Below are 25,373 nucleotides of genomic sequence, written 5' to 3'. Positions count from 1 at the left end.
GAACAAGAACTATGCCCTATTCTGTACACAAAATGTATGGAAATTCATGAGGAACAACATTTCTGAACATTTCAAAATTGTTGATATATTTACGGTGGTCCAAAAACAACAGTAGCCAAAGACTTTCATAAAAGTGATAAAGAAGTAAATGTTTAAATGCCTTTAATATGTATGTACAGTCAATGTGAATTATAAACACAAACAATAACTGATCTCCATAGAATCTGAAGTGCGAAGAGGGTTGTGGGTAAAGTCTCCTGTGCCATCATAGATTTTTGGCAAAGTAGGTTTGAAAAACTATTTGAGGTACTCTAGATCTGAGTAGGCTACATATGTGACAGAAAAAAACATTTGTTTTTGTCCAGTCTGGCTTACCGTAGGTGAGCGTATAGAGGGGTTTGCCAGTGATGTCAAGAGCTGTGAGGGCGGGGCTCTTGCTTTGAGTGGCGCCCCAGCGGGCCAATGCGGCTTGCAGGGACGGAGGCCAATTGCTGACCACGCCCAGTGGTTCGCCCTTCACCGGGATTGTCTGTCTCCCCTCTGGACGAGGGATGCTCGGGTCAGGCTGAGGAACTACAGAGGGCATAACGCAAATGAGCTCAAGCAATTCCACCCTCTCTACACAAAACTGTCTACAGAATAGAATAAATGAAATGGAATCGAAGTTGATCAGTAGGCTAATTTCCAGGCTTTTAATTTTTAATTTTTTTACTATTTTATTTATCAATACATTACCTGAATACATGCATTAATATACATAAATACATACTATGGGACCAACCAAAAGTATAGCTTTAACTATGAGTCAACTATGACTGAGAGTGAACGTGCCGTGTGTGACCTACCCTCGACGATCTCCTCCTGGTCGTCCATGAAATATTCGCTGAGTGGAGGTCTCTTTGGACGCTTCAGAGTGTTCAGCAGCTGCTGGATCTTAGTGGAGACCCTACTAGAGACTGGGACACCTACACACACACACACACACACACACACACACACACACACACACACACACACACACACACAAGCAAGCAAACAGCACAGAGAAAAACGTATAAAAGGACACAGCTTATGGATGATGGAAGTGCTGTGTATCCTACCCCTACCTACCTTTCCTGTGAATGAGTGTGTGTGTGCACGTGTGTGTGTGTGTATGTGTGTGTGTGTGGATGCATGCGTGGGTGTGTAAGAGAGTGGGTCTGTGTTTTGATGTTAGTGACCTACTCTTGAATATCTGATTGTGTTAGTTCTGTTGTCACAAAGTCAAAGGGTAGTCTATTGATAGGAGGGTAAATCAGGGCTTGTTGAACTAGTCTCTCTAACACAAACACAACAAACACCCCGACACACACTCAGACACACACACACACACACATACACACACACACACACACACACACATGCACAATCACTCACACTCACCCACACACACACACAAACAAACACGAACACACACACGCACACATCCATACATACTCACAGAGCGAGAGTGATGGAGGAGGGGGAAGAGAGGTTTTCTCAGGTTTGTATACTAGCGCACTATTAATGGACTATTAAGGGGCTACTGATGGCTATTATTACTGTACCTTTTCCAACCCTTCTGACTGAATGTACGCACAACATGGATGGGCAAGAGAGTGTGTGAGAGAGAGAGAGAGATAGAGAGAGAGAGATAGAAATAGAGGCAGAGAGAGAGAGAGAAAGAGAGAGAGACAGAGAGAGAGTGATAGAGAGCAGAAGCAGAAAGAGTAGGCAGAGAGCAGAGGTAGATATAAAGCCAGATAGATAAACAGAGAGACAAAGGAACATGGCTTAGTTAGTGAGTAAACAAACTTAGAATATGTGTGAAAACTAAAAACAACATAAAAGCCTACACAAAAACACAAAATCAAGATTCAAAAGTGCATATAAAATAAAAATCATTCAGTCTATCATACAGAAACAAGTGGCTGGCTTTAAGAGGCAAGGAGTAAAGCTTTGAGAAAAGTCCCAGTCTTTGGTGCTCGGACTGCGGGGAGACCCCGGACGGCACGCTCTCTCTCTCTTACCATCGGCGGTCTCCATGATGGTGCCTCGGCCCTGGACGTGGGTCATGCCCCGGATGGTGTTGCTGGGTCGGTCCACACGGGACATGCGCTGGCCTACAGCACCCAGGTCTGGGAGTACAGGGGGACACAGAAGATAATGCAATTCATTCCAAACTCACACACACTTTTTGGTAGTGTGTGTGTGAGTGAGAGAGAGAGAGAGAGGGTAATTACAGTTCATTTAAAACACACTTAACTGTAATTGAGAAGCGTCATGAACCTTCTGTCATTCTTTAAGAAAACCTAACTTAGATTTATACAGTGCCTATAAAAAGTATTCACCCCCCCTTGGATATTTCCCCTTTTACTGCTTTTATAAATGGAATCTTGGTCAATTTGGTAAATTTAATTAATTACGGTAACTAAATGAACTAAATCAATTAACTTTACTTTGTAGAAATCTGTATTTTTGACTTTAAAGACATTTTTTTGTATTTTATTGTAAAAAAAATCCAAACTAAATTGACCAAGATTGCATTTATAAAAGCAACAAATGGGAAAATATCCCACGGGGGTGAATACTTTTTATAGACACTAAACACAAAATTGTCAATGTGCACATTTTTTTAAAGACAATATTACCCTTTTTATCTGTAAAATAATACCCCCCCCCCACACACACACACACACACCCACACACAGAGCAATGGCCGTTGACTCACCGATGCGGACGTGTCCCAGCGTCTCGGTGAGAGCCACGGGATGGGACTGTGAGTGAGGTGGTGGCGGAGGCAGAGGCGGCTGGGCGTGTGTGTGCGTGCTGGGCCCGGCCATGTGCGAGTGCGAGTGCGAGTGTGTGTGCGTCTGCAGCTGCGTCTGACTGCACTGGTCGGACGAGAGGGTGGACGAGGCCGAGGAGGACGAGGTAGACGAGGAGCCCTGGGCGGCACCGTCCGGTGCCGAGTCTGGAGACAGGATATCTCCGCTGTCCTCGTCATCGTCATCTTCCTCCGATGAGGATGACGAGTCTGGAGGAAAGAGAATGAAACAGTGAGAATGAGAGAATGAGAGTGAAGAAAGAGAGAAGAGAGAAGAGACATCCCGCGTGTGTGTGTGTGTGTGTGTGTGTGTGTGTGTGTCTGTGTGTGTGTGTGTGTGTGTGTGTGGGTGTGTGTGTGTGTGTGTGTCTGTGTCTGTGTCTGTGTGTGTGTGTGTGTGTGTGTGTGTGTGTGTATGCATGTCTGACAAGGCTAGTTGGACTTGTTACCTGACAGGGTCTGTACCTGGGCATGTGACTGTACATACGTGTGTGTGTGTGTGTGTGTGTGTGTGTGTGTGTGTGTGTGTGTGTCTGTGTGTATGCATGTCTGACAAGGCTAGTTGGACTTGTTACCTGACAGGGTCTGTACCTGGGCATGTGACTGTACATACGTGTGTGTGTGTGTGTGTGTGTGTGTGTGTGTGTGTGTGTGTGTGTGAGAGAGAGAGAGAGAGAATTACATAACTAGTGTAGTGGGTTACCTGGCGGGGTCTGTGCCTTGGCAGGAGACTGTACATACGTGTGTGTGTGTGTGTGTGTGTGTGTGTGAGAGAGAGAATGACATAAGTAGTGTAGTGGGTTACCTGGTGAGGTCTGTGCCTTGGCAGGAGACTGTACATACATGTGTGTGTGTGTGTGTGTGTGTGTGTGCGTGTGTGTGTGTGTGTGATGTGTGTGTGTGTGTGTGTGTGTGTGTGTGTGTGTGTGCTGTGTGTGTGTGTGTATGTGTGTGAGAGAGAGAGAATGACATAAGTAGTGTAGTGGGTTACCTGGTGGGGTCTGTGCCTTGGCAGGAGACTGTACATACAGTACATGTGTGTGTGTGTGTGTGTGTGTGTGTGTGAGAGAGAGAGAGAGAGAGAGAGAGAGAGAGAGAGAGAGAGAGAGAATGACATAAGTAGAGTAGTGGGTTACCTGGCGGGGTCTGTGCCTTGGCAGGAGACTGTACATACGTGTGTGTGTGTGTGTGTGTGTGTGTGTGTGTGTGTGTGTGAGAGAGAGAATGACATAAGTAGTGTAGTGGGTTACCTGGTGAGGTCTGTGCCTTGGCAGGAGACTGTACATACATGTGTGTGTGTGTGTGTGTGTGTGTGCGTGTGTGTGTGTGTGTGATGTGTGTGTGTGTGTGTGTGTGTGTGTGTGCTGTGTGTGTGTGTGTGTGTGTGAGAGAGAGAGAGAATGACATAAGTAGTGTAGTGGGTTACCTGGTGGGGTCTGTGCCTTGGCAGGAGACTGTACATACAGTACATGTGTGTGTGTGTGTGTGTGTGTGTGTGAGAGAGAGAGAGAGAGAGAGAGAGAGAGAGAGAGAGAGAGAGAATGACATAAGTAGAGTAGTGGGTTACCTGGTGGGGTCTGTGCCTTGGCAGGAGACGGCACGTATGTGGAGCGGCGTTTGGTGGGCATGGGGAGAGCCAGCTTCTCTTCCTCGTCCTCGTGCTTCGCCAGAGCAGCCTGCACGGCCTCTGTGTGGATGTCTACAAAGACGGGGGGGGGGATGGGGGGGTGAAAAGCAAACCATGAGAAAACAAGAGAGGATGTTACGAATAATATGCTGTGCTCTGTTTCAAATAGCCAGGTTACACACTGGTACATTGTTATGGGGGCCAGATCACAGGTTTGATGGATTGATGCTCGATACGACAGGTGCATCATCTAAGATACATGAATCGAGATGCACTGCTACAAGTACTTCATCACAGATATATTATCACAGGCACTTCATAAAAGGTACATATTACAGGCACATTACAAACGATTATGAAAATGCTGATACCATAGATAGAGTCTATCAGAATCCAAATCTAACATGCACAACAGAAAAATCTAACAGGCACACAGTGTTGTACACAAATACCCACAGGTGTTTCTAGGGTACTTAAGGTAGTACTTAAGTCTCACAGGTACTCTAGAACAGGTAGCTTATATCACCTGATCTGTGGTGTTCATCTCTGATGCCTATGCTCACGCTAAGACAAGAGTATTACCTGATCGATAGCAATTACTTCAGGAACATTTCCACACATGAGCTTTGACAGATGTATTACCTGATGTGTAGCATAATCACAGGCACATTTTCAGAGGTGCATTCTGAGGTGTATTGGTTGATCTGTAGCATTATCTCAGGTAAATTACAACAGCTGCATTTCCACAGGTGTGACAGGACAGGTGTATTACCTGATCTGTAGCGATCATCTCTGGTGCCTCCGCCGTGGCGTGGGTGCGGAGTTCGTCGATGGCGGGTGGACGAGCCAGAGGAGGAGGGAGTGGAGGCAGTGGTCCTCCCTGGACTCTTAGCAGGCACAACTGTCACAAACAAAACCAAGTCTGTTATAAGGGTAAGTAAACATAAGTAATCAAGCATTCGTAAGACGTTTTGGTCTAAGAGTAGCTAGCTATACCCTGGAAATCCAGAGTTCTCGCGAGAGCACAATGGAATTGTGTACTCTGGCAATGAGCAATGATGCACGTTACTTTTACCCCTTGCATCCCGTGGAACCAATCAAATCGGCGTATTTGATATAGACCTTCTTTCTAGATTACCAGGGTCTGGATTTTCCAGGCTAGCTAACTTAAAAGACAAAGACGCAAAAGGGGTTTGAACAGTTTCGTAAAGCTTCATAACATGGTTTTGCTTCAGATCTCTAAGATGTGAGCATGGGAGAAAATAGTGCCTTTGTACTCACATGCATGCTCACTGTGTGAGTAAACAGGCTCATTTTTATTCAAATGCCCAACTCTCAGACATCTAAAACAAAACCATGTTATGAGTTGCTGTTGGAGTAGGGTGCATCCTACTGAGAGGCTAGGCTGTAAAATGAAACAACTCCTCCTGGCCATTAACTGGGTTTCCCCTGTCCTACTGCCAGGTGATGAAGAGCTGTACCTGGAGATTGAGCTGGAGTCTTACCTGGAGATTGCACGAGGAAGGGAGCGAGGAGTTTTGCCCGTTTCTTCTCATAGCCCTTCTGAGTGATGTCACCTGAGAAATGTACAGGGATTTTTATTCACCACAAATAATTGGTCTCCACTTCATCATCATTATCACCTAACCTTGTCACCATTGTTATTACATGTATTCCCAAAAGGGACCTCCAAACCACCCTTCACCATCCTGATCAACAACGTTGTCACTTCCTCATGTTCTTCGTCATAATTATCATTTCAATAAAAGCAACACGTCATCTGTCGCTTGAATAGTAGAAATAGCATGCCATTTCTGGTGCACAGAAGCATGCCATCTCACACACCCACGGGCGAGCTTATGACCCAACAGAGCAGAAAACACTCTCCTACGCCAGGAAGGGACACACAGCTGTGAACACGACGGCTGAGCATACAGGTTCAGAATTTTTTCTTTGTCAGACTATAGCTAATATTGTAATGACTAGGAAGAGAATGCCTTGCTACTGGGTATAGTTGTGTACACTATTTACCAAATGTTTTATTAGTATTATGTAATTATACATAATAATACATTATACATCATTATGTATTATACATTGTTATGCATTTATACATTTTTCAAAACCAAAAGACATTACAGAGATTTCTAGTCTCTTGCTCTATCCAATTGCCTTAGACCTGATGTCGACTGCCAGGAGAATTACATGTATAAGTAAGGACTTACATTCCTCACACGGATTCCAACAAAACAGATGACACTGGTGTTTGTGTGAGAGCAAGAGGGTGAGAGAGTGAGAGAATTAGAGAGAGAGAGAGCAGTACGGATCTAGCTGTGCATTCTGGGTAAACGAGCATTATGCTGTATGACCTAGATTAAGCAGACAAGGGGCGTAATCTCTCTATCCCTCCCTCTCCCTCGTTCATCCCTCTCTTCTGTTTTACTTTCTCCTCCACATTTTCTCCCTCTCTCTCTCTCCATCACTGCATCCTTCCCTGTCTGTCTTTTCTTCCTCTTGTCTGCTTGTCTTGTGCTTTTTGCTGCTGTTCTCTCCGTGTTGGATCACAACCCTTCGGGGAAACGGTGGGATAAGTCACACACAGCAAACTGCCTTGCCTCAAAAGTTCAAGTACATACACACACACACACACACACACATACACCTGTTTGTTTGTGCACCCATGCTGCCTTTGAGACAGACCTATAGTAAGGACGAAGCACTTTCTTTCAACTCTCCACTCATCTCCATCATGTCCTGCCTCACACACAACCACACACACACAACCACACACACACACACAACCACACACACACAACCACACACACACACACACACACACACACACACACACACACACACACACACACAGACCACAGCCCTCTTTGTGTGTATGATGTAACACTGTCATAGCACAGCCAGCATGTATTTTCTGGTGAGAGAAGAAAAGGCCAATTCTGTACATGGTTACTTTCTTTACAGACTATACAGCAACTCCATACACACACATCTAGTCAAAAACATAATGTAGATTTCACATATACGTTTTGAAATGGCTCCATCATGACAAAGAGGAACACAAAAAGTTGAAATTATGTCACGGGGAATGTTTTTTGCAAGAATAGCACATTCTTACCAGCTTACATTCTTAACACACTCTGAGCAGCCATGCACAACAAAATGTTTGTCATTATAATCTACTTCCTCCATCCCTGAGACTGCAGTGCAGGCCTCCGGTACCTATCTGCATTAGCTGGCTGACACACGTTTTCTCTTCTTTGTCCAGCTGTGTTGGCTGGGTATGGCAATGAACAAACGGAGCCGAATTGGCTCATGTGGTAGACCGGAGTGCCCACTCTGCACTCAGAGCGATGCTAAGTCACTCCAGACTCCTTCATACCCTTCAGAGTGTTCTTGAGAAACACACAGATCCCATACCGCCCATGTCAATGTTTCAGTGATGAACACGGTGTGGTGAACTGGCTGTGACCCAGGCAAGGGTTTCAGTGGCTGCCATTACATGTGTACATTCAGCACAACAGTGTGTATGTGTGAGTGTGTGCGTGTGTGTGTGCATAACTGAGAGGATTAGTCTGAACACATCCATATCGCTGCCTCTTGTGATATTAATATTACATATGCACATGAAATGATAATGGTACACAAACAACATTAAGCTTTACTCCACCAGAAGGGTCCATTTCCTGTACAAACAATGGCATTTAAACATGCCATGTGAGTAAACTATCATAAAATGCATAAACACTGTAGCATCCATTTTGCACCCCTAAATGTTGTGTTCCACTGTAACAGCACACAACTAATGCATTTAAAGGGTGTTATACGGGGAATCACATGGAAGATGTACACTGTGAGGCAGATAAGACCACAATATAAAAAGAAAAGGTGTCAGTGTAATCTGCATAGTGCGAAGCACACAGTTCTGCTCTGCCAGCAGTAAGTGTAATACCTATGGATAGGCATTAGCATCTGTCGCTATAGCACACTTCCAAAGGCAGAGAGGGTGAGTGGGGTTTATAACGGCACAGCCCTGTTCCTGCTAGCCTAACACAGCCACACCACCATATTATTACAGAGATACTAATCATCATACAGACAACTGAGTGTGATGATGGGTGGCACAGTAGGCTACTCTGCAACACTTCACAATCGCCCACAGTGATGAGGTGGCCTATAATACCTAATACACTGAGTTTGTATGCATGCATTAGACAGTGTATCTCCCTACTACATGCAAACCTGTCTGACTGATTTTCTACATCACCTGATCTGATCACCACTCTTATATCTTGCCCCATGTCATCATTTTACATTTTTAACAGAGAGAGAGAGGGAGATAGATAGATAGAGAGATAGAGAGAGAGAGAGAGAGAGAGAGAGAAAGAGAGAGAGTTATGTGGTGGGCTATTCATATTGAGATGCTTACATTCTGCTTGCTACTACAGCATTACTAGGCTACTCTTGCTCTTGGGGGACTTAATCCTCGATTTTACTTTCATCCTTGTAAATAGTTTTGTAGTGGGAAAAACACTGGGAGTCGTCTAATTCTAAACACTGCTTTAAGAGCTTGTGGCCTTCTGTGCGCCTACAGCTCTACATTGAAATGCTAGTCTGGTTAATACAGAGGCGCATCGCGAGACGTGCAAAGGAAGCGCAGGATCTTCCTCCGTCGCATCTGGCTTCCAACACGCTTAAAATAAGCTATAGAGTTAAAGCTGTTTGCCCTGTGTAATGCACTTGCCGAAGATGTTTCGCGAAGGCCACTATACACTGTAGGCCTATTCCAAATACCAGCACGATTTGCTGTAATGCGTGCATTGCCAATCAGGATTGGATAATGTTCTGAGCGTAGAACGCTACGCTAAATCAGGAATATTATATAGGGAAATGGACCATACAATTATGTGCTATTGTTCGCTGCCATAATATTACATTCTGTACAAGCTAGCATCCCAGGGAACGTGAAAGAATCACTGGGCCTAGAAACGAGTCGTGTCTGCAAACGAATAGCAAATATGTCAGGCTATAGGCTACATTCATATTCATGCAGTAGGCTAGCCTTACATTCCATAAGAAATAAACGACCAGGGTCTTCAAATGAGTTATATAATCAATTGAGAAATGGCCTAAAATAAAAATAATAAAACATTAGTTGTGTTAACAGTGGGCTGTATTCTATCAAACCATGCCCTCGTGAAGACATGGTGAAAACCAGGTCACTGTGCCTCACGGAGATAACCACGCTCGCGAAGGTAAAACAACAACATTCAACCAACTCCCTCATCCCACCGATTTAAATTGCGAATATTATCAATATGAGAATGCAAGTGAATCTAAATGCCAAAACAAATATAGGATATCACCAACGCGCAACGCACATCTTTTTTTTCTCATCTAAGCACACATATGGTCGCCTATCCATCCCTTACCCTCTGATAGCTCTAGGTCTAGTTCCGCCAGATGTTCGCGGATCTCTTTGGGCAAGGCAGAAAGATCCACTCCATGTTCTGCCATCACGTCCGAACACCGCCTGCCTGCGAGAGGAGGATGGACGGGAGGAACGATCCTCGGAGAAGACAGGGGATGCCAAATAATAGCCCGTGCAGTGATGCTGAGTTCGTGAGTCAGTCAGATCTCCGCCATAGTGACCGATCCTACTGTATTTATTTGTCACGTGACCGGGATGGAGGAGAGCATTTAGTCGGTGAGCTTCACAGTCTAATCTTCAGCGAGTCTGGTCCTGTGATGAGCCTACTGTAGCCCACTTCTAGAGCCACAGCTATTGGCTGCCCCGCGTCTGGTCCGGTGTCAGTCAGTTCACCTCAAGACAAAATTCAACAGCATCCACTACCATCAAATGGCGGACTGGGTAGGCTACATAAAACAGACTCTCCGTGCATCTACTTCAGTGATGAATCATGAAAGTCCTTCGCAAAATTGTGTCAAAACAAAAGTAAACATATGTGTACACAGACACACAGGGTGTGATTAGTGTGTGTGTGTGTGTGTGTGTGTGTGTGAGAACCCCCCCAGTGTGTGTGTGTAAACATTTGTTTACTTCTGCTTTGCATTACGCATAAGCTTTTTCATGCTGATTCACAGTGTGTGTTTCTGCAGGCCTACAAAAAACATTCACACTTCTGAGAAAACTGATATCCAGATCAACCTAAACAATAGACTAATGGCCAGGCCTACTATGGCAAGTAAGTCATTTTAGTAGGCCTAAGTAAACAGTAAAACTGAATATTCAGTAAACATACTCAATTAATTGTTGATCCACCATGAAACTAAGTGGTTTATATCCATAGACGATAAAAGATCGGGATCACAACTAAATTGGTAAATTAAGGTTTGAGTTTAAACACATCCGGTTTATTCTCGCAGTTATTGGTGGAACTCATCTCATATTTGCAAACACCCCAAAGTCAAAAAATGACAAGTATGGTTGTCAGACAGATGGATGGGGGTCATCTTTAATGAGTGGCAAATCCAAACAGTAGCCAACCACTGAAACGGACACAATGCTGCACTGCTACAAACTTCCACTAGGTGGCAGGTCGGTCTAACATTTTCAGCTCGTTTGTGATTTACAATAATAATGATGATGATGATGATGAACAGTAGTCCTGTGGGCATCTCCTAACTGACTTGACTTTCCAGGCACACAGACATAGAGCTTCAGAAAAACAACTGAGCTGTGGGGTGTTGGTTGAGAACATAGGTCCCTCAACTAGAGAGCTTGTACTTCAATTTAAGTCCATGATACAAAAGAGAAGGGCATGGGGTGTGCATGATACGATACGATACAGGGTTTAAACAGACACATCATTACAACCCCTGGCATAAATTATGGAATCACCAGTCTTGGAGGATGTTCATTCAGTTGTTTAATTTTTTAGAAAAAAGCCAGATCACAGACATGACACAAAACTAAGTTAATTTCAAATGGCAACTTTCTGGCTTTAGGAAACATTAAAGGGAATCAAGAAAAAAATAAAATAATCAGTAACAGTTGCTTGTTTTAGACCAACCAGAGGGAAAAAAATATGGAATCACTCAATTCCAAGGCAAAAACTATGGAATCATGAAAAACAAACTGACAAAAGAACACTTCAACGCACCACTTTGTTGCACCACCTCTGGCTTTTATAACAGCTTGCAGTCTCTGAGGCATGGACTTAATGAGTGACAAACAGTACTCTTCATCAATCTGGCTCCAACTTTCTCTGATTGCAGTTGCCAGATCAGTTTTGCAGGTTGGAGCATTGGGATGCACCATTTTCTTCAACTTCCACCACAGATTTTCAATTGGATTGAGATTCGGACTATTTGCAGGCCATGACATTGACGTTATGTGTCTTTCTTCAAGGAATTTTTTCACAGTTTTTGCTCTATGACAAGATGCATTATCATCTTGAAAAATGATGTCATCATCCCCAAACATCCTTTCAATTGATGGGATAAGAAAAGTGTCCAAAATGTCAATATAAACTTGTGCATTTATTGAAGATGTAACGATCGCCATCTCCCCAATGCCTTTACCTGACATGCAGCCCCATATCATCAATGACTGAGGAAATTTGCATGTTTTCTTCAGGCAGTTGTCTTGATAAATCTCATTGGAACGGCACCAAACAAAAGTTCCAGCATCATCACCTTGCCCAATGCAGATACGCGATTCATCACTGAATATGACTTTCATCCAGTCATCCACAGTCCAAGGTTGCTTTTCCTTAGCCCACTGTAACCTTGTTTTTTTATGTTTAGGTGTTAATGATGGTTTTCGTTTAGCTTTTCTGTATGTAAATCCCATTTCCTTTAGGCGATTTCTCACAGTTCGGTCCCAGATGTTGTCCCAGAATTTGTTCCTCATTTGTTTTGTTGTGCATTTTCTTTTTTCAAGACATATTGCCTTAAGTTTTCTGTCTTGACGCTTTGATGTCTTCCTTGGTCTACCAGTACGCTTGCCTGTAACAACCTTCCCATGCTGTTTGTACTTGGTCCAGATTTTAGACCCAGCTGATTGTGAACAACCAACATCTTTTGCAACATTGCGTGATGATTTGCCCTCTTTAAGGAGTTTGATGACCCTCTCCTTTGTTTCAATTGACATCTCTCGTGTTGGAGCCATGATGCATGTCAGTCCACTTGGTGCAACAGCTCTCCAAGGTGTGATTGCTCCTTTTTAACTGCAGATTAACTGGTGATCTAATCTGGTGATCACCAGATCTAATCTGGTGCAGGTGGGAAAGGAAATTGACAGGGTGATTCCATAATTTCTTCCTGGGAATTGAGTGATTCCATATTTTTTCCCTCTGCTTGGTCTAAAAAAAGCAACTGTTATGGACTAACTCATTTTTTTCTTGATTTCCTTTAATGTTTCCTAAAGCCAGAAAGTTGCCATTTGAAATGAACTTAGTTTTGTGTCATGTCTGTGATCTGGCTTTTTTCTAAAAAATTAAACAACTTAATGAACATCCTCCAAGACTGGTGATTCCATAATTTATGCCAGGGGTTGTAGCTTCCTGGAAAAAAATCATTCTGCACATTCCAGACACACAGCATTCAACAACTCAATGGTGAAATATTTTTTTAGCAAGAGCCAGTGTTAGTTCAGGCAGTCATATCTCAGTTTTCACCAGTCGCTTCCTGTAAAGTCCGAACATCGCATTACTGTATCCCGTTTCATCATAATTAAAGTTAAACACACATAGTGGTGTCTCGTAAGGATCCTGTTCATGTTCCTTAGCACTGGACATTTTAAGTCTTAAATCTGCCCCCATAGCATAGCTTTGTAGCAGCATTTCATAGATATATATACCGTTAGTATATCTATGGCAGCATCTAGCCACTATGCTATGCTTGCCAGCTATGTAGCACCACATTTAAAATAAAATTCTACCGACAGTATTCTCCGACCTCAAACAGAGCCCATAGTTCCCCTTAAATTAACAAAAGACACGGACATGTTAAATAAATTCAATCTCACTTGAAGACGTTTGAAGCACTTTTATTAATTCATGTATGAATGTATGCAAATATTAATTTAGTGAACACATAACAGACTGAGACACACTCCTCAGGATTAAACGAGTCTCTTACTTACAAACACAGAATATGCTGACAGACAGGTATCCAGTCCGAGGTCACCTGTGCCTCTGTGCTGGGGTTAAAGAGGTCACACATGCTTAGGTTATATCTGAGAGTCAGAGTCTGCTGTGTGTGTGTTTGTGTGTGTGTTTGTGTGTACATACATGTCCTAAGACAGCCCTATTGTGTCTCCACTCAACAGCTCTGACAGTTAAGCCATTCGGATCTATTTTACTGCTGAGAACTTTTTTTTTTTTTGGCAAGAAAACCTGTCTGTGAGTGTATGGTGTATTTTCTTCTTTATGTTGTCTCCTATGCCTTGGTGGTTGTTGATGATGACGTCTGCTGGCTGTGTAACTGCTGTAGTTTCATGCTCATGACTTCAACCACCGCTGTTAAGAAAAACACACACACAGACACACACACCATATTAGCTTAGTGAGGATGCAGAAGTAGAGTTGTGGAAATTGACTGCGCACTAATGCAAATTAATTTTGAAGTTTCACAATTTTCATATTATTAAACAACAAATACTAAAATAGTTGGTGCATCCTAACTCTTAACTCCATTTTACTGTGTGTATGTATAATATATATTAGGGCTGTCAAAATGAACATGTTATTCGCCGCGATTCATTTTGAAATACATAACATGTTGCAAAATATTAACGCAATTAACGCATTGTGTTTACCCATTTCCTTTGTAACGGAAGCCGCAAAACCTGAAGCAGCAAGCCTGAGAGTTTATTTTACTGTCTATGGAGTTAGAGAAAGATGGAGAGGAACCGTGAGTAGCTTGTAGGCAAAAAGTTTCAGTTTTAAAAGTTGCCTGATGTTAAAGCACAGTGATCAGTGCTGCCGCTACCACCACACGCCTCATGCACTGTGATTAGGGCTCCAAGAGACAGAGGAGGGACCAACATTTAGCCAATTAATAGTAGCTTTACTGCAAACTGCTTTTCACTCGTTAGAGAACGTTTAAAATGTCAAAATGCACCAACAGCATGTTACATAAAGATTATACTTTTCGGGTCCACCCCATTAAGATCCAACTTGAACGTATGCTACTCCATTTAATTGAGAACGCGTCTGAGCTCACAGAAGAGGGAGAGAAAACGAGTAGCAGGTTCCAGCTGGCTTGTCGTTGTTGATGATAATTGATATCTCCTTTTTAATATAAGAAACTTATAAAAGGAAATCATGAAGGCAACAAAGACGAGGTTAGGGGAGATTGCGGATTTATCAGGTTCCCACTACTGACCAGTTATAAACTGTGAGAGCCAGGTCACTTTGACATAGGCAGCACTCACTGTGATTTGGAAAATTGACAAGAATATGAAGAGTTGTCTTTGCCTTTGTGTAATGGAACTGGTGAGTCTTGAAGTCTTCAATAATTCCTTTACATAAAGCACATGATATGCCGATTGAAACGCATTCCATGCTAGCTAGGTGGCTACTGGATACCAGGCTTATGATTCACTTTTAATTGCAAACAGAAAATGTCTGGCTAGCATCATGTCTTTACATGCTTCTATTTCCAAAGGAATGAAAGCTGTTTATACCAACTTAATATCATGCTTATCATTGTTAATATTGCACTATACATGTGACACAAACAATGTTAGAGTTAGTGGACTAGCCATAGGCTTTATTTGAATGGAGTTGGTCAAAAAATAAATTAATACTTTAAAACAAAATGACTGTCATGATTATCATTTAAATAATATAAAAGTGTTTTACTTTTAACTTTGTAGTTAGTCATTAATTTTGTGATTTATATTGTATTTAATATGCCATTTAAGAAGCTTTAATCTTTAGGGAGAAAATGTACTTTTTCACAATTAATTCATTTCAAAATATGAGATTAATTAGTTAATTTTTTTAATCGTTTGACGGCCCTAATATACGTGTGTGTGTGTGTGTATATATATATATATATATCAGGGCTTTGAACCAGATTTTTTCCCCAATTGGTTCGTTCCGAACAGAAACAGTATTTTAACGTTTCCGGTTCAACCCTAAAATGGATGTTCCTGAACCGGTTAATAACGTTCCATGTCAGCTGCGGGACATACAAATAAGTAGGCTGATCATTAGGATTTTTTTTTAAATTATATTGCTAGTCTACATATGTCTCTATCTCGTCATCAAACATTAAATAGCACTATAGGCTACATCATTGGTTCCCAAAGACTGGGTCGCGACCCACGGGTGGGTCGCAGGAGATTTTATTTGGGTCGCCAGCACAATTTATGTTGTGTAGGCTAATAGTCCTAGCTTATACCATTTAACCAGGAAAGCTATCAGTTTTCTATTAGGATATAGTTTGTTTACCACAGTCACGGCCCTAGAATAGCTCTGAAACTAGGGGTGAACGCGCCGCAGAGGGGGCAGCGTGCATCTCACTCGCAAAATAAAACATTTCTGTGGGGCGCCTGCCATGGACCTTTGCAGTTGCAAAATCTCTCAAAATCTCACCTCGCAATCTCAAAATCTCTCTTATGTCATCAGACAATACAAAACCACAATGGTGTGTGCATAGCTGCCATTGTGAATATTAAACTTATAAACAAATGGCCAAAACCTTGTCAGGGCCCAGAGGGAAATGACAAAAGATTCTGCCTGTAGCCTACAGCTGGCGGAAAGCTTCTCTATTACATTTCTCCCGATGAGTGAACGACCGAAGTGAACCTCACCAAGTCACAGAAATCTTGTCAAAGAACGAAAACAATAACGGTATTAACCGGTTACCATTATTTTAGATAAACGGTTCTGTTCCGGAACATAAAAAAATGTAAAGTTTCTGGTTTTGTTTCTGTTCCTAGCAAAACATCAAAAGTTTCTGGTTTTCGTTTCGTGAACCGGTTCAAAGCCTTGATATATACAGTGCTGGCCAAAAATACAAATCTGCCTGTCTCTATGGGAATTTAACATAGGGGTGCCAATACTTATGACCCCTATATTTTAAGGAAAAACATTTATTTATTTATGATACATTATTCATTTACTAAGAAAATTGGTGTCCTTAAAGGTTAGATATTTCCTCATTTTTCACTTAAGGCATTAAGATCAATTTCCAAAAGATGATTTTATATTCCTCTTTTCAGTCAACTTTAGCATGGGTGCCAATACTTTTGGCCAGCACTGTGTGTGTATATATATATATATATATATATATATATATATATATATATATATATATAAAACACACAAACATACAAAAAGTTAGGGATACCTGGCTTTTGGGTGAAATTGAATGTTTTAGCACAGAAAGTACTGAAACATTGAACTGTTGGACATGCACATTCACATTTCAAGACGGTCACATTAAGTTCACCTGTAAAGGTTATAGTGGATTTTAGGTTCATCCTGAAATTTCACCTGAAAGCCGAATATCCCTGACTTTTTGTGAGTAGATAGATAGATAGATGGATAGATAAACAATGTTAATAAATAAGTTAATTTGCACCACTCGAGATAGTGGCCCTCATTTATGAAACGTGCGTACGACATAAAACAGGCATAGGACAGGCGTACGCTTACATCCACACAAAGCATGGCATTTATCAATCTGAACATGAGCGGTGGCTACGCTCGAATCTCATCTTTTGAGACAGCATAGCACGGTGCAGCGGTAAATTGGCGGAGGATTGGAAAGTTGAAGAGTTGAATTCATGGAATATCTGGGACCTATAACGTTTCCTGCACATTTGTAGGCTACTTTCTGTAATGTAGCCTGTTATGTTGACACATATAGGCTATGTGGAGACGATTACTTTCTTTTTGGAAAACGCAAGTCATAAATTATTTTTTATTACTTTCAAAGGACAAATGGCAGTGTCATATGGTTTTGTAATGAATGTATTTGTAGTATGATGCATTCTCTCTGCAAAAGTCTGTTGCACTTAAATCGCTATACAGTTTCCCAGGTTTCTTGACACTTTTCTAGCTGTCAAAATGAACAAGGTTCAGCTGGATTTGCAACGTCACTAAGGCCACAAATGTTTCTCTTTTGGGCGTATAATGCACCTCAATGTCGTAAATCTAGGGGCGAGGCCTTTAAAACGAGCGTATACAGTATAGGGGCGTAATATTTAAATTACGCTTGTTTCCAGCCGCCACATTTATCAACAAACGTTTATTCTTACACTGGAATGGGAGTGATACGAAAGTTTCATGAATCACACGTGACTCCGTCATAAGATGATTTCTGCGCTCAGATCTACGTTGGTTTCTACGCTCGGTTGATAAATGAGGGCCATAGCGTGGGTGTGTATAATCACCTTGCTTCATGGTGTGCTTTTCCTGCAGCGCTGGCTGAATTTTCTCTATCTGTTTGGTGAGAAAGTCGATTTTTCGTTTGAAGAAGTTCTTGGTGTCATCTACATTCTGAGGACGGACACACACACACACACACACACACACACACAAACACACACACAGTTATTTATATTCATGACATGAGGCTGCAGACGTACCTTTCGGAGCTCACTGGTTGTTCACATAACTAGCCCAGCTGAGGCCTGTCGTAGCACACACCTCAAGTACTGCCACCGCTATGCAATGGAAGTATCCATGTTGACGTCACTTCCTGAGGGAGTCTGGGAGTTGGTAGTCACAGCTACCTCAGAAAAATTATATTTATGTGCTACACTTTACATTATTTGGTCCTACACTCCAGACCAAATAATTGAATTATATGTCTGATAACGGTTTAATAATGGCTCCAATTGAAGACGTCGGACCAACTGTTTACATGGCACAATAATCGAATCCAATCAGATGTCCATACACACAAAACATATTTAATCAGAATAGCTGTGTGACATGCACACATTTCATTGCGTTTTGCACGGGGTTTGAAATCTGCTCAAAAAAACAAATCTAACGCCTGTTCAGCGCAGTTATGAAGCGACAGCTTGGAGCTAACGCATATATATTCCAATCAGATCGGCCAGTGTTATTCCAACAAAGGTCTTTATATAAACATTTCTATTCCAATTGCGACACATGAATCTAAAAGGATTAAATTTACCCATGTAAACCCACCTAATGTGCAGCCTTGGCCCACCGACAGTACTCCAAAGAGATTGCATGACCGTATACTAGCTTTTGTGCACCTGCAAGCAATGGGTGCGACTAAGGCAGCTTACCCCACTAATTAGTAGAGGTACCCACATGGTTATGGCTATGTAGTTTATATATAGTTTATCTGTGGCCTTAAACCGGATGTTCTCGACAACATAAAAGTTTATATTTCATCAGGTTGACATACTGCCTTGAAGGAACATGTTTCACTTTCTCTTGGAATTGCATGTTCCCAGCACCTGGTGAAAGCTGAAACTATAAATTAAATACCAAACCAAAACTATTTGTTTTTAAAAGGGAAAGTTGTGTCAAGTTAAGCACAGCGTCGGAACAAATAAAGGGTTCAGTTAGCACTTGCCAAATGATTCAAGAGCATTTTAAGCTGTCTTAACATATGGAACACAGAAGGGGTTGCAGGGAAATTTGAAATAAATGTGACTAGCCTACACAGCGGTATACAAGATATTTCCCCTGGTGTTTTGTGGACAGGACACAAAGGTGGAGCTTGTAGTTTACAACACATGTTCTAACAGCTGACTTTACTCTGAGCTTGGCATACACAAACTGCATATCAGTCCTGGGCCCAGTGTGTGTGTGTGTGTATGAATTGATGTAAATATCAAATTCTTACCTTTTCTACATAATACCCAGTTCCCACATCTACCAATACATTATCCACATCATTCAGTGTTCCAGGCACATACATCTGAATACAGTTGTGTCAAGGACGTCACAAAATAAAGTTAACATCTATTCATAGAGGAGGAACAGAACTAAGAACCTCCGTCACTCCATGGCTCATAGCCACCACATAAGAAAAGGATACAGAGCTTGTGAGAGGAACAAGTAGTTCTTTTCCTGTGAAGAACAGAAAATTTAGGATTAGACAGATGTGCACACATGCCATCACATTCAGGTATTCTCAAGCTGCTTTGGGCAAGACTTTTAAATCATCTTATAAAATAAATGACGAGGAAACTTAAAAAAAAGTATTGCTTACAGAGACTCTAGACTCATTAACAGGTGAGTTGGGGGTGAATTAAGACTCAGATGTTCGCTGTAATGATTAGAGAGTAAACACGGTTTGATATTTCTATTATGGAGGCAGAGCTCAGAATAGTTGCGTCGACCGTGCAGTGGTGTGTGTGGTGTGCTCATTACGTTGTAAAAAGGTTGTTTGATGTAAAGCCAGCCTCGTTTTAGACGAAATTACGCCTTACCCCACAACCAATTCTTAACAAGTTGATCCCAGGGTAAACCCCGGGCATGAAATGCCAAACTAACATCTGGTCTCCAAGAATACAAAACAGACTGCACCTAACAAGCTAATTATAACGGCGTTTATAATTCGGAGTAATTATGTTGACGTCTGCGTGGAGTCTTTTTTGCGTTAATATCACAGCACCACATTTTACTCACCTTCGTTTGACTTGTTGAGTATATTCAGACTCTCCTTAGCCTCAACATACTTCGTTTGCACAACTTTGAGCTGTCCGATAGAAGATGTCAAAAACTCTGTCTCCTGCAATGTAACGTTATTTAACACGCATTATAGTTGGATACAGTCAAAATAAGGCCTGCATAATACTCCATAGTAGCGGATACAAACATCAAGTGAAGAAGTAATGTTAGAGCACTGCCTTTCAGATTTCTTTGGGGCGTGGATGTCTAAATATGGACGAACAATCACTGTGCATCCCCATGTGGACGATCACCTACTGAATGGGGACGGACATCACACACTATCCATTCACTGTAACCCTCCATTGAAGAAAAAACACTCTAGGCTTTGCGGTCGACAGAAATATTTGTACTCATTAAGAAATAAATAGTAAACGATCTAGTTAGCTAGCTGCTACCTCATGAAGCACGTTAACGTTACAAAACAGTCCTTTGCGAATGCGCTAACTGCTAGCTAGCTAGGATAGCCTGGCACCAAACATTTCTCTTAGGTGACAGAAACGCTTTAGAAATACAAGTAAACAACACAACTGTTTTGCAGTAAGGGAAGATGTATTAAAGAGCATACCTGCTCTAGCTGATTTTTCAGCTGCTCGAGCTGGGGGAGAGATAATTCTGTGAGATTCACAGCCGTCATGGTACAGTAAGGCGAACACCGGGCTTGTTGTACTTCCGGGAAACACGTGAAGTTGCTGCTTCTTTTCAAATTAAAAGTGGGCATAAAGAAGAACACGGATTGGCTATTTGATGTGTTTTGTTTTTCTTAGATTTGGGTTCATTTTACCAGCTTTTGTTATTTTCAAGTATTTTTTAATACTTAGTGAGCTATGTCCTTTTATACTTGACAAACTTCCGGTGTGTTCCTTTAACATGTCTGAAGAAAAGGTCTTATAGCCTACTTTGGTGATGTGGCATCATGCATTGAAAGAGGACCCTGGGACACAAAATGAATGCGCATACGCAATTACCCATTGAAAAAAGGGCACTGCTATTACAATCTGCTTTTACTTTCTCATTTACCTGAATTATGGCCTACTCCCTGGTCAGGTATGTAACCTTTAGCTAAGGTTACATACCTCTCATCCTTACCTGGCTGTCATGAATGTGTATCGTTGAGGGGGTCTTAAACTAATGAAATAGGCCTATACCAACATAGCATAGCCTAAGGAAAGTGATAAATCACTCTGCACATTTACAACAGCTGTTCCAACAGTGTGATTAAATGGAGACAGAAAACATGAAACATTGTCACCATTTCATATTGTCATAGCAAGTTGTATTAAGAATAGAGTGCTATAAGAGGTTGCACCACATTTTGATCAAAAAATATTGTTCAAAAATGTTATTCATATTTATCACAACTAAAGCCTAAAACACAATATCTAACATAAACCAAAGAATGTCACATATATTAGGCTATTTCATATTGTGGGTCGGAATCATAACCTCAATATAACTCTCTCCATAGGGTCTTCTTACAGTGTGGGCCCCCCACTGCAGAGAGCTGAAGAATAATGACCACCAGCTGACCCTGAGGGCATGACCTCTGCATAGCTATGTCTTACTTCCTCACAGTCAGGCCTATTAGTGATGAATAAATTGCGTGTTGAGTTTTGAAGATAGTTATTACCTTAGGAGACTTTAATGTAATTTATAGTGAATATTTAGAAACACTCATGTTTAAATGTATAGATAGAGAGAATGTAAGTGCACATTTGTAAAAAACAAACATTGTATACTGTTATTTCATTAGTGTTATTTTACTTTTACACAATTTCAGTATGTATGTTTGTATGGTCAGCTGTGGCACTTGGCTTTTATCTATTATTACAGATTGATCAAATACATACCAGGAGAACTGAGCTTCCATGCTCCTTCAAAGTCACAGTAAAATGGACGGCTGCATTGACTGAAATGTTGAAAACTGAGAGAGAAAAAAAAACAGGTGAATGCATAATGAAGGAGTGTTCTTGGAGGTCTCATCTTACTCCCCACAAACTAAATTGTCTCCAGCAATGATGTCTTTGACACAGATGAAATACATGTTAGAATTTGAGTATACGTAGGCTAAAGCATCTTGAAGGGTTTCTAGCCTGCTAGTCTCACCAGTAACTAATCAAATAGCTGATTTGCTCACATGCATAGGCAGGTCCGATACAGGGCAAGACCAATAGCAATGGCTCGTTCTGGCACTGAGCTCTATACCAGTACTTTGGCTGATGGACTCCAGTGCAGAGAGACTCCCTCTCATTGGATGGCCCATCAACTGCTACTGGATGTGCTGCCAGCGCATTTGAGCTGCTAGGTGATATCATCACAGGAACCTTTTTCTTGTTTCTAGAGTATTGGAGCGTTGGGAAAGGGCGGAGGTAAAACTTGATATGAGTAATGATTCAGAAAGATGCTCGCGGGAAGGAAACAGGAAAACTCACAGTTGCCATTTTCACTTGTTTCTTAAATTAGTCACACCATACATCAAGCCTGCAGGCTACTGAAACTCATCTTCAAATGGAGAAGAGTGGCAACAGATAAGAAGGTAATGAGTAAAATTGCTAATAAAGAGGCAAACCCAATTAGGAAGGCCACTTGCTGGAGGGAGAATACCAAATTAGACTGCCTACCCATATGCATGCTAGCGCTAGTTTGGAAGTCCAGGGACAAGGCCTGAAATTTTTATGGTTCACCCTGACCTTGTACTTCACTTGTCTATTTTTCTTCTATGGTGTCCAAATAATTTCAATCTGCCCCATATTCACAGACATATTCATTATTCTGTTTCACTTGACGTAACTTTAGATGCTTCAGAGGTTATCACAAAGCCAAGTCAAGACCAAAGGCTTGAAAGTGATAGTAAACATCTATCATATCTATGGCACCTCTATCACTCTATTGTAAAAGGCGTTAATATGATATTGGCAAACTTTATGACACATAAACGCTGTGTGTATGGCTCAGAGGAGTACAGAGCTATGGCTCAAACATGTTTTTTTCCTGGATGTAACATGATTGCAACTGGGCTGGAGGAGAAACGAAGACTAGAAGGGGGAAGAAAAAGGAGGAGAGAAAAAACACGGCGCTCAAGGCAACCAAACAAGTCTGGACTTAAGAACAGGAGAGTGCCTGCCTGGGTGACAGTTTGAGCTCTGGCAGAGTGTTGAACCTGCAAAGAGTCTCTCAGCACAGCAAAGCACAGCACCAGAAGGAAGGACATGCACGTTTAAAACCAACCCTTCACATTACTGCGCTGCTTCATTTGTGGTTCTGTCCATTTTGGGATTTTGGTGGTAAACTGGATGCCCTCACATGGCCCCTACTACGCTGTGAGTTCTGAAAGGATTAGGAGCAGGAGGAGGTGACTAATCAGTTTGGCAGGTGAGCGACTTTCACTGTAATCCAATTCGCTTGTCTGCCCCGCTCGGCTTCGCTGTGGGAGAGAGTGGTACGATGCGACAGATGGTTTGGGGGCGCAGGGAACGCGTTCAGCTGCAGGGGTGCTTGCAGCTGCGTATCGTCTAAAGGAGCGCTCCTGCTTCTGCAGTAATTATGATTTATTAAACTCATTCAGCAGTCTTTACAGCCATGAGGGCTCAGCTATGCTTTTACTGCCCCATGAAGCACATTACAAAACACATCCCTGGTTAAGTTACTTTGCATATATTGAATAATGGTTGCACACTAGTTAATAAGACTGCTTTCTGGTCATACATAGCACATTAAAGTTACAATTATGTTTTGGAAAGTTTTAAAATGATTTTATTTTGCTGCAAATTGTTTCAGAAATGTCAAACTGAACTGAGATACCACTCACACTGTCTCTGTCATTCACTGAGATTGTCATGGTGAGGGTGATCCAATTAAGCTTCATTGCATGACAGTTTTTAACTGGGCCTGCCGAAACATACTGGCAGACATAATAACCCATAATGACAAGGCTTAAAACATTTAAGAGCTATTCTTCTTCATCATGTGCAGAAAGGGTAGCTGGATAAATGGGGTACTTTTGCACTAACCATCTAACTCAACATGCATCTCTGCTGATAGTTGATACTGATTCATGACTGAACCATATAACCATTACAGTGTTTGCTGAACATATCTGGTTGTGACCTACTTGTAATACCCTATCCCAGGTGTGGTACACTTTTCTGATGGTGATAAGACTGACCGACACACAGACAGACAGACAGACAGACCGACACACAGACAGACAGATCTGCAGACAGAAAGATAATGATACATAATGACATAATGTAATGATAATTAGGGCAACATGTTGATACCAGCACAAAGGATAACTGGCTTCAGTGTGACCATGAATGCAAGTGAATAAATGATGTATGTAAGATACGGTATAAGGGGTCTCACGTAACTGTCCTCAAACTTTACTTTGAGAAAGAATGTATGCTTTTGGCATTTGTGTGAATGCTGTAATACATGTTTATGCATCTATACAGTACATACCACAATATGCTTAAGGATTTAGGCTTTTAGTATTGTGTGAGTAAGTACATGTGCTTCTGTTTTGCTTTTGGGGAGGAGGGGTTGTGGTTAAGTGTTAATGAAGTCAAGTATGTCAGTGCAAGCTTTTGATCTGCGGTTTGGACTCATTTGAGTGTGTGTGTGTGTGTTTGTATGGGTACATGTGTGAGAAAGAGCGAGAGAGGGAAAATGAGAATGCTTAGGTTCTTTTGATGTGTGTATGGTCATACATTTTTCTTCTTTCTTTGGATTGTGTGTGTGTGTGTGTGTGTGTGTGTGTGTGTGTGTGTGTGTGTGTGTGTGTGTGTGTGTGTGAGACACTGTGAGACAATAGCACACCAAAAGAGAGAATGGAAGACAAAGATACAGAGAGAGAGAGAAATAGGGAGAGTGAGAGAAAGAGAGAGAGGAGAGAGAGAGAGAGAGAGAGAGAGAGAGAGAGAGAGAGAGAGAGAGAGAGAGAGAGAGAGAGAGAGAGAGAGAGATCAAAGACATGGGGTGGTCAGGCCCGAAGCTGGTGACCTCGGCTGAACTCATTTGTCACTTAAAATCTTCCTCACTCTGATCGGCTGAGAATGTTCTTTGGGTCATTGTGTGGAAATCAGCTGTTTATGCAAACGCTCTGTCTGCATGCACCCTTGTTATTGCTATTTACATACAACTATCTGTATACAACAAACAAAAATCCTGTGATGTGCACAAAGAGGTTGAATTTCATGTCTGAGCTGAGTATACAATATACTGCATAGTATCATCAACCATGTTT

The 25,373-nt window shown here is 41.8% G+C and overlaps 2 protein-coding genes across 2 annotated transcripts in view; both read right to left on the bottom strand.

Moving 5' to 3' along the window:
- dip2bb (disco-interacting protein 2 homolog Bb) overlaps positions 1 to 10,032 on the bottom strand; it is a 40,560-nt gene extending 30,528 nt beyond the window's left edge. Inside the window, exons 1-8 of the mRNA XM_076268283.1 lie at positions 9,920 to 10,032; positions 5,978 to 6,049; positions 5,245 to 5,373; positions 4,413 to 4,544; positions 2,750 to 3,055; positions 2,049 to 2,156; positions 846 to 965; positions 376 to 573 (exon numbers count right to left, since the gene is read on the bottom strand). Coding sequence (XP_076124398.1) covers positions 376 to 573; positions 846 to 965; positions 2,049 to 2,156; positions 2,750 to 3,055; positions 4,413 to 4,544; positions 5,245 to 5,373; positions 5,978 to 6,049; positions 9,920 to 10,004 — 1,150 coding nt within the window. The 5' untranslated portion in view covers positions 10,005 to 10,032. The remainder of the gene's footprint in view (positions 1 to 375; positions 574 to 845; positions 966 to 2,048; positions 2,157 to 2,749; positions 3,056 to 4,412; positions 4,545 to 5,244; positions 5,374 to 5,977; positions 6,050 to 9,919) is intronic.
- A 3,452-nt stretch (positions 10,033 to 13,484) lies between these two features.
- On the bottom strand, positions 13,485 to 20,800 carry pfdn5 (prefoldin 5). Its single transcript, XM_076268212.1, has 6 exons — positions 20,697 to 20,800; positions 20,087 to 20,189; positions 19,494 to 19,525; positions 19,299 to 19,373; positions 17,863 to 17,968; positions 13,485 to 13,972 (listed from the first exon to the last, which is right to left on the bottom strand). Exons 1-6 carry the CDS (start codon positions 20,763 to 20,765, stop codon positions 13,893 to 13,895), a joined length of 465 nt encoding a protein of 154 aa, XP_076124327.1. The 5' UTR covers positions 20,766 to 20,800; the 3' UTR covers positions 13,485 to 13,892.
- Positions 20,801 to 25,373: the final 4,573 nt, after the last annotated feature.

This window comes from Alosa pseudoharengus, unplaced genomic scaffold (genome assembly GCF_046254945.1).
Source record: "Alosa pseudoharengus isolate Yale_2024_CS ecotype anadromous, Long Island Sound unplaced genomic scaffold, YU_APseudo_1.1 YU_APseudo_1.1_scf_5, whole genome shotgun sequence".
Lineage (NCBI taxonomy): Eukaryota > Metazoa > Chordata > Actinopteri > Clupeiformes > Clupeidae > Alosa > Alosa pseudoharengus.
This window is presented reverse-complemented; position numbering and strand designations above follow the sequence as displayed.

Excerpts from the sequence above, each read along its gene's own strand:
- pfdn5 (XM_076268212.1), bottom strand. The coding sequence starts at position 20,765 with ATGACGGCTGTGAATCTCACAGAATTATCTCTCCCCCAGCTCGAGCAG. Across the intron at positions 19,526-20,086 it reads ACTCAACAAGTCAAACGAAG|GAAAAGAACTACTTGTTCCT; the intron begins GTGAGTAAAATG and ends TGTTCTTCACAG. Across the intron at positions 19,374-19,493 it reads TTGTTCCTCTCACAAGCTCT|ATGTATGTGCCTGGAACACT; the intron begins GTATCCTTTTCT and ends AACTGTATTCAG.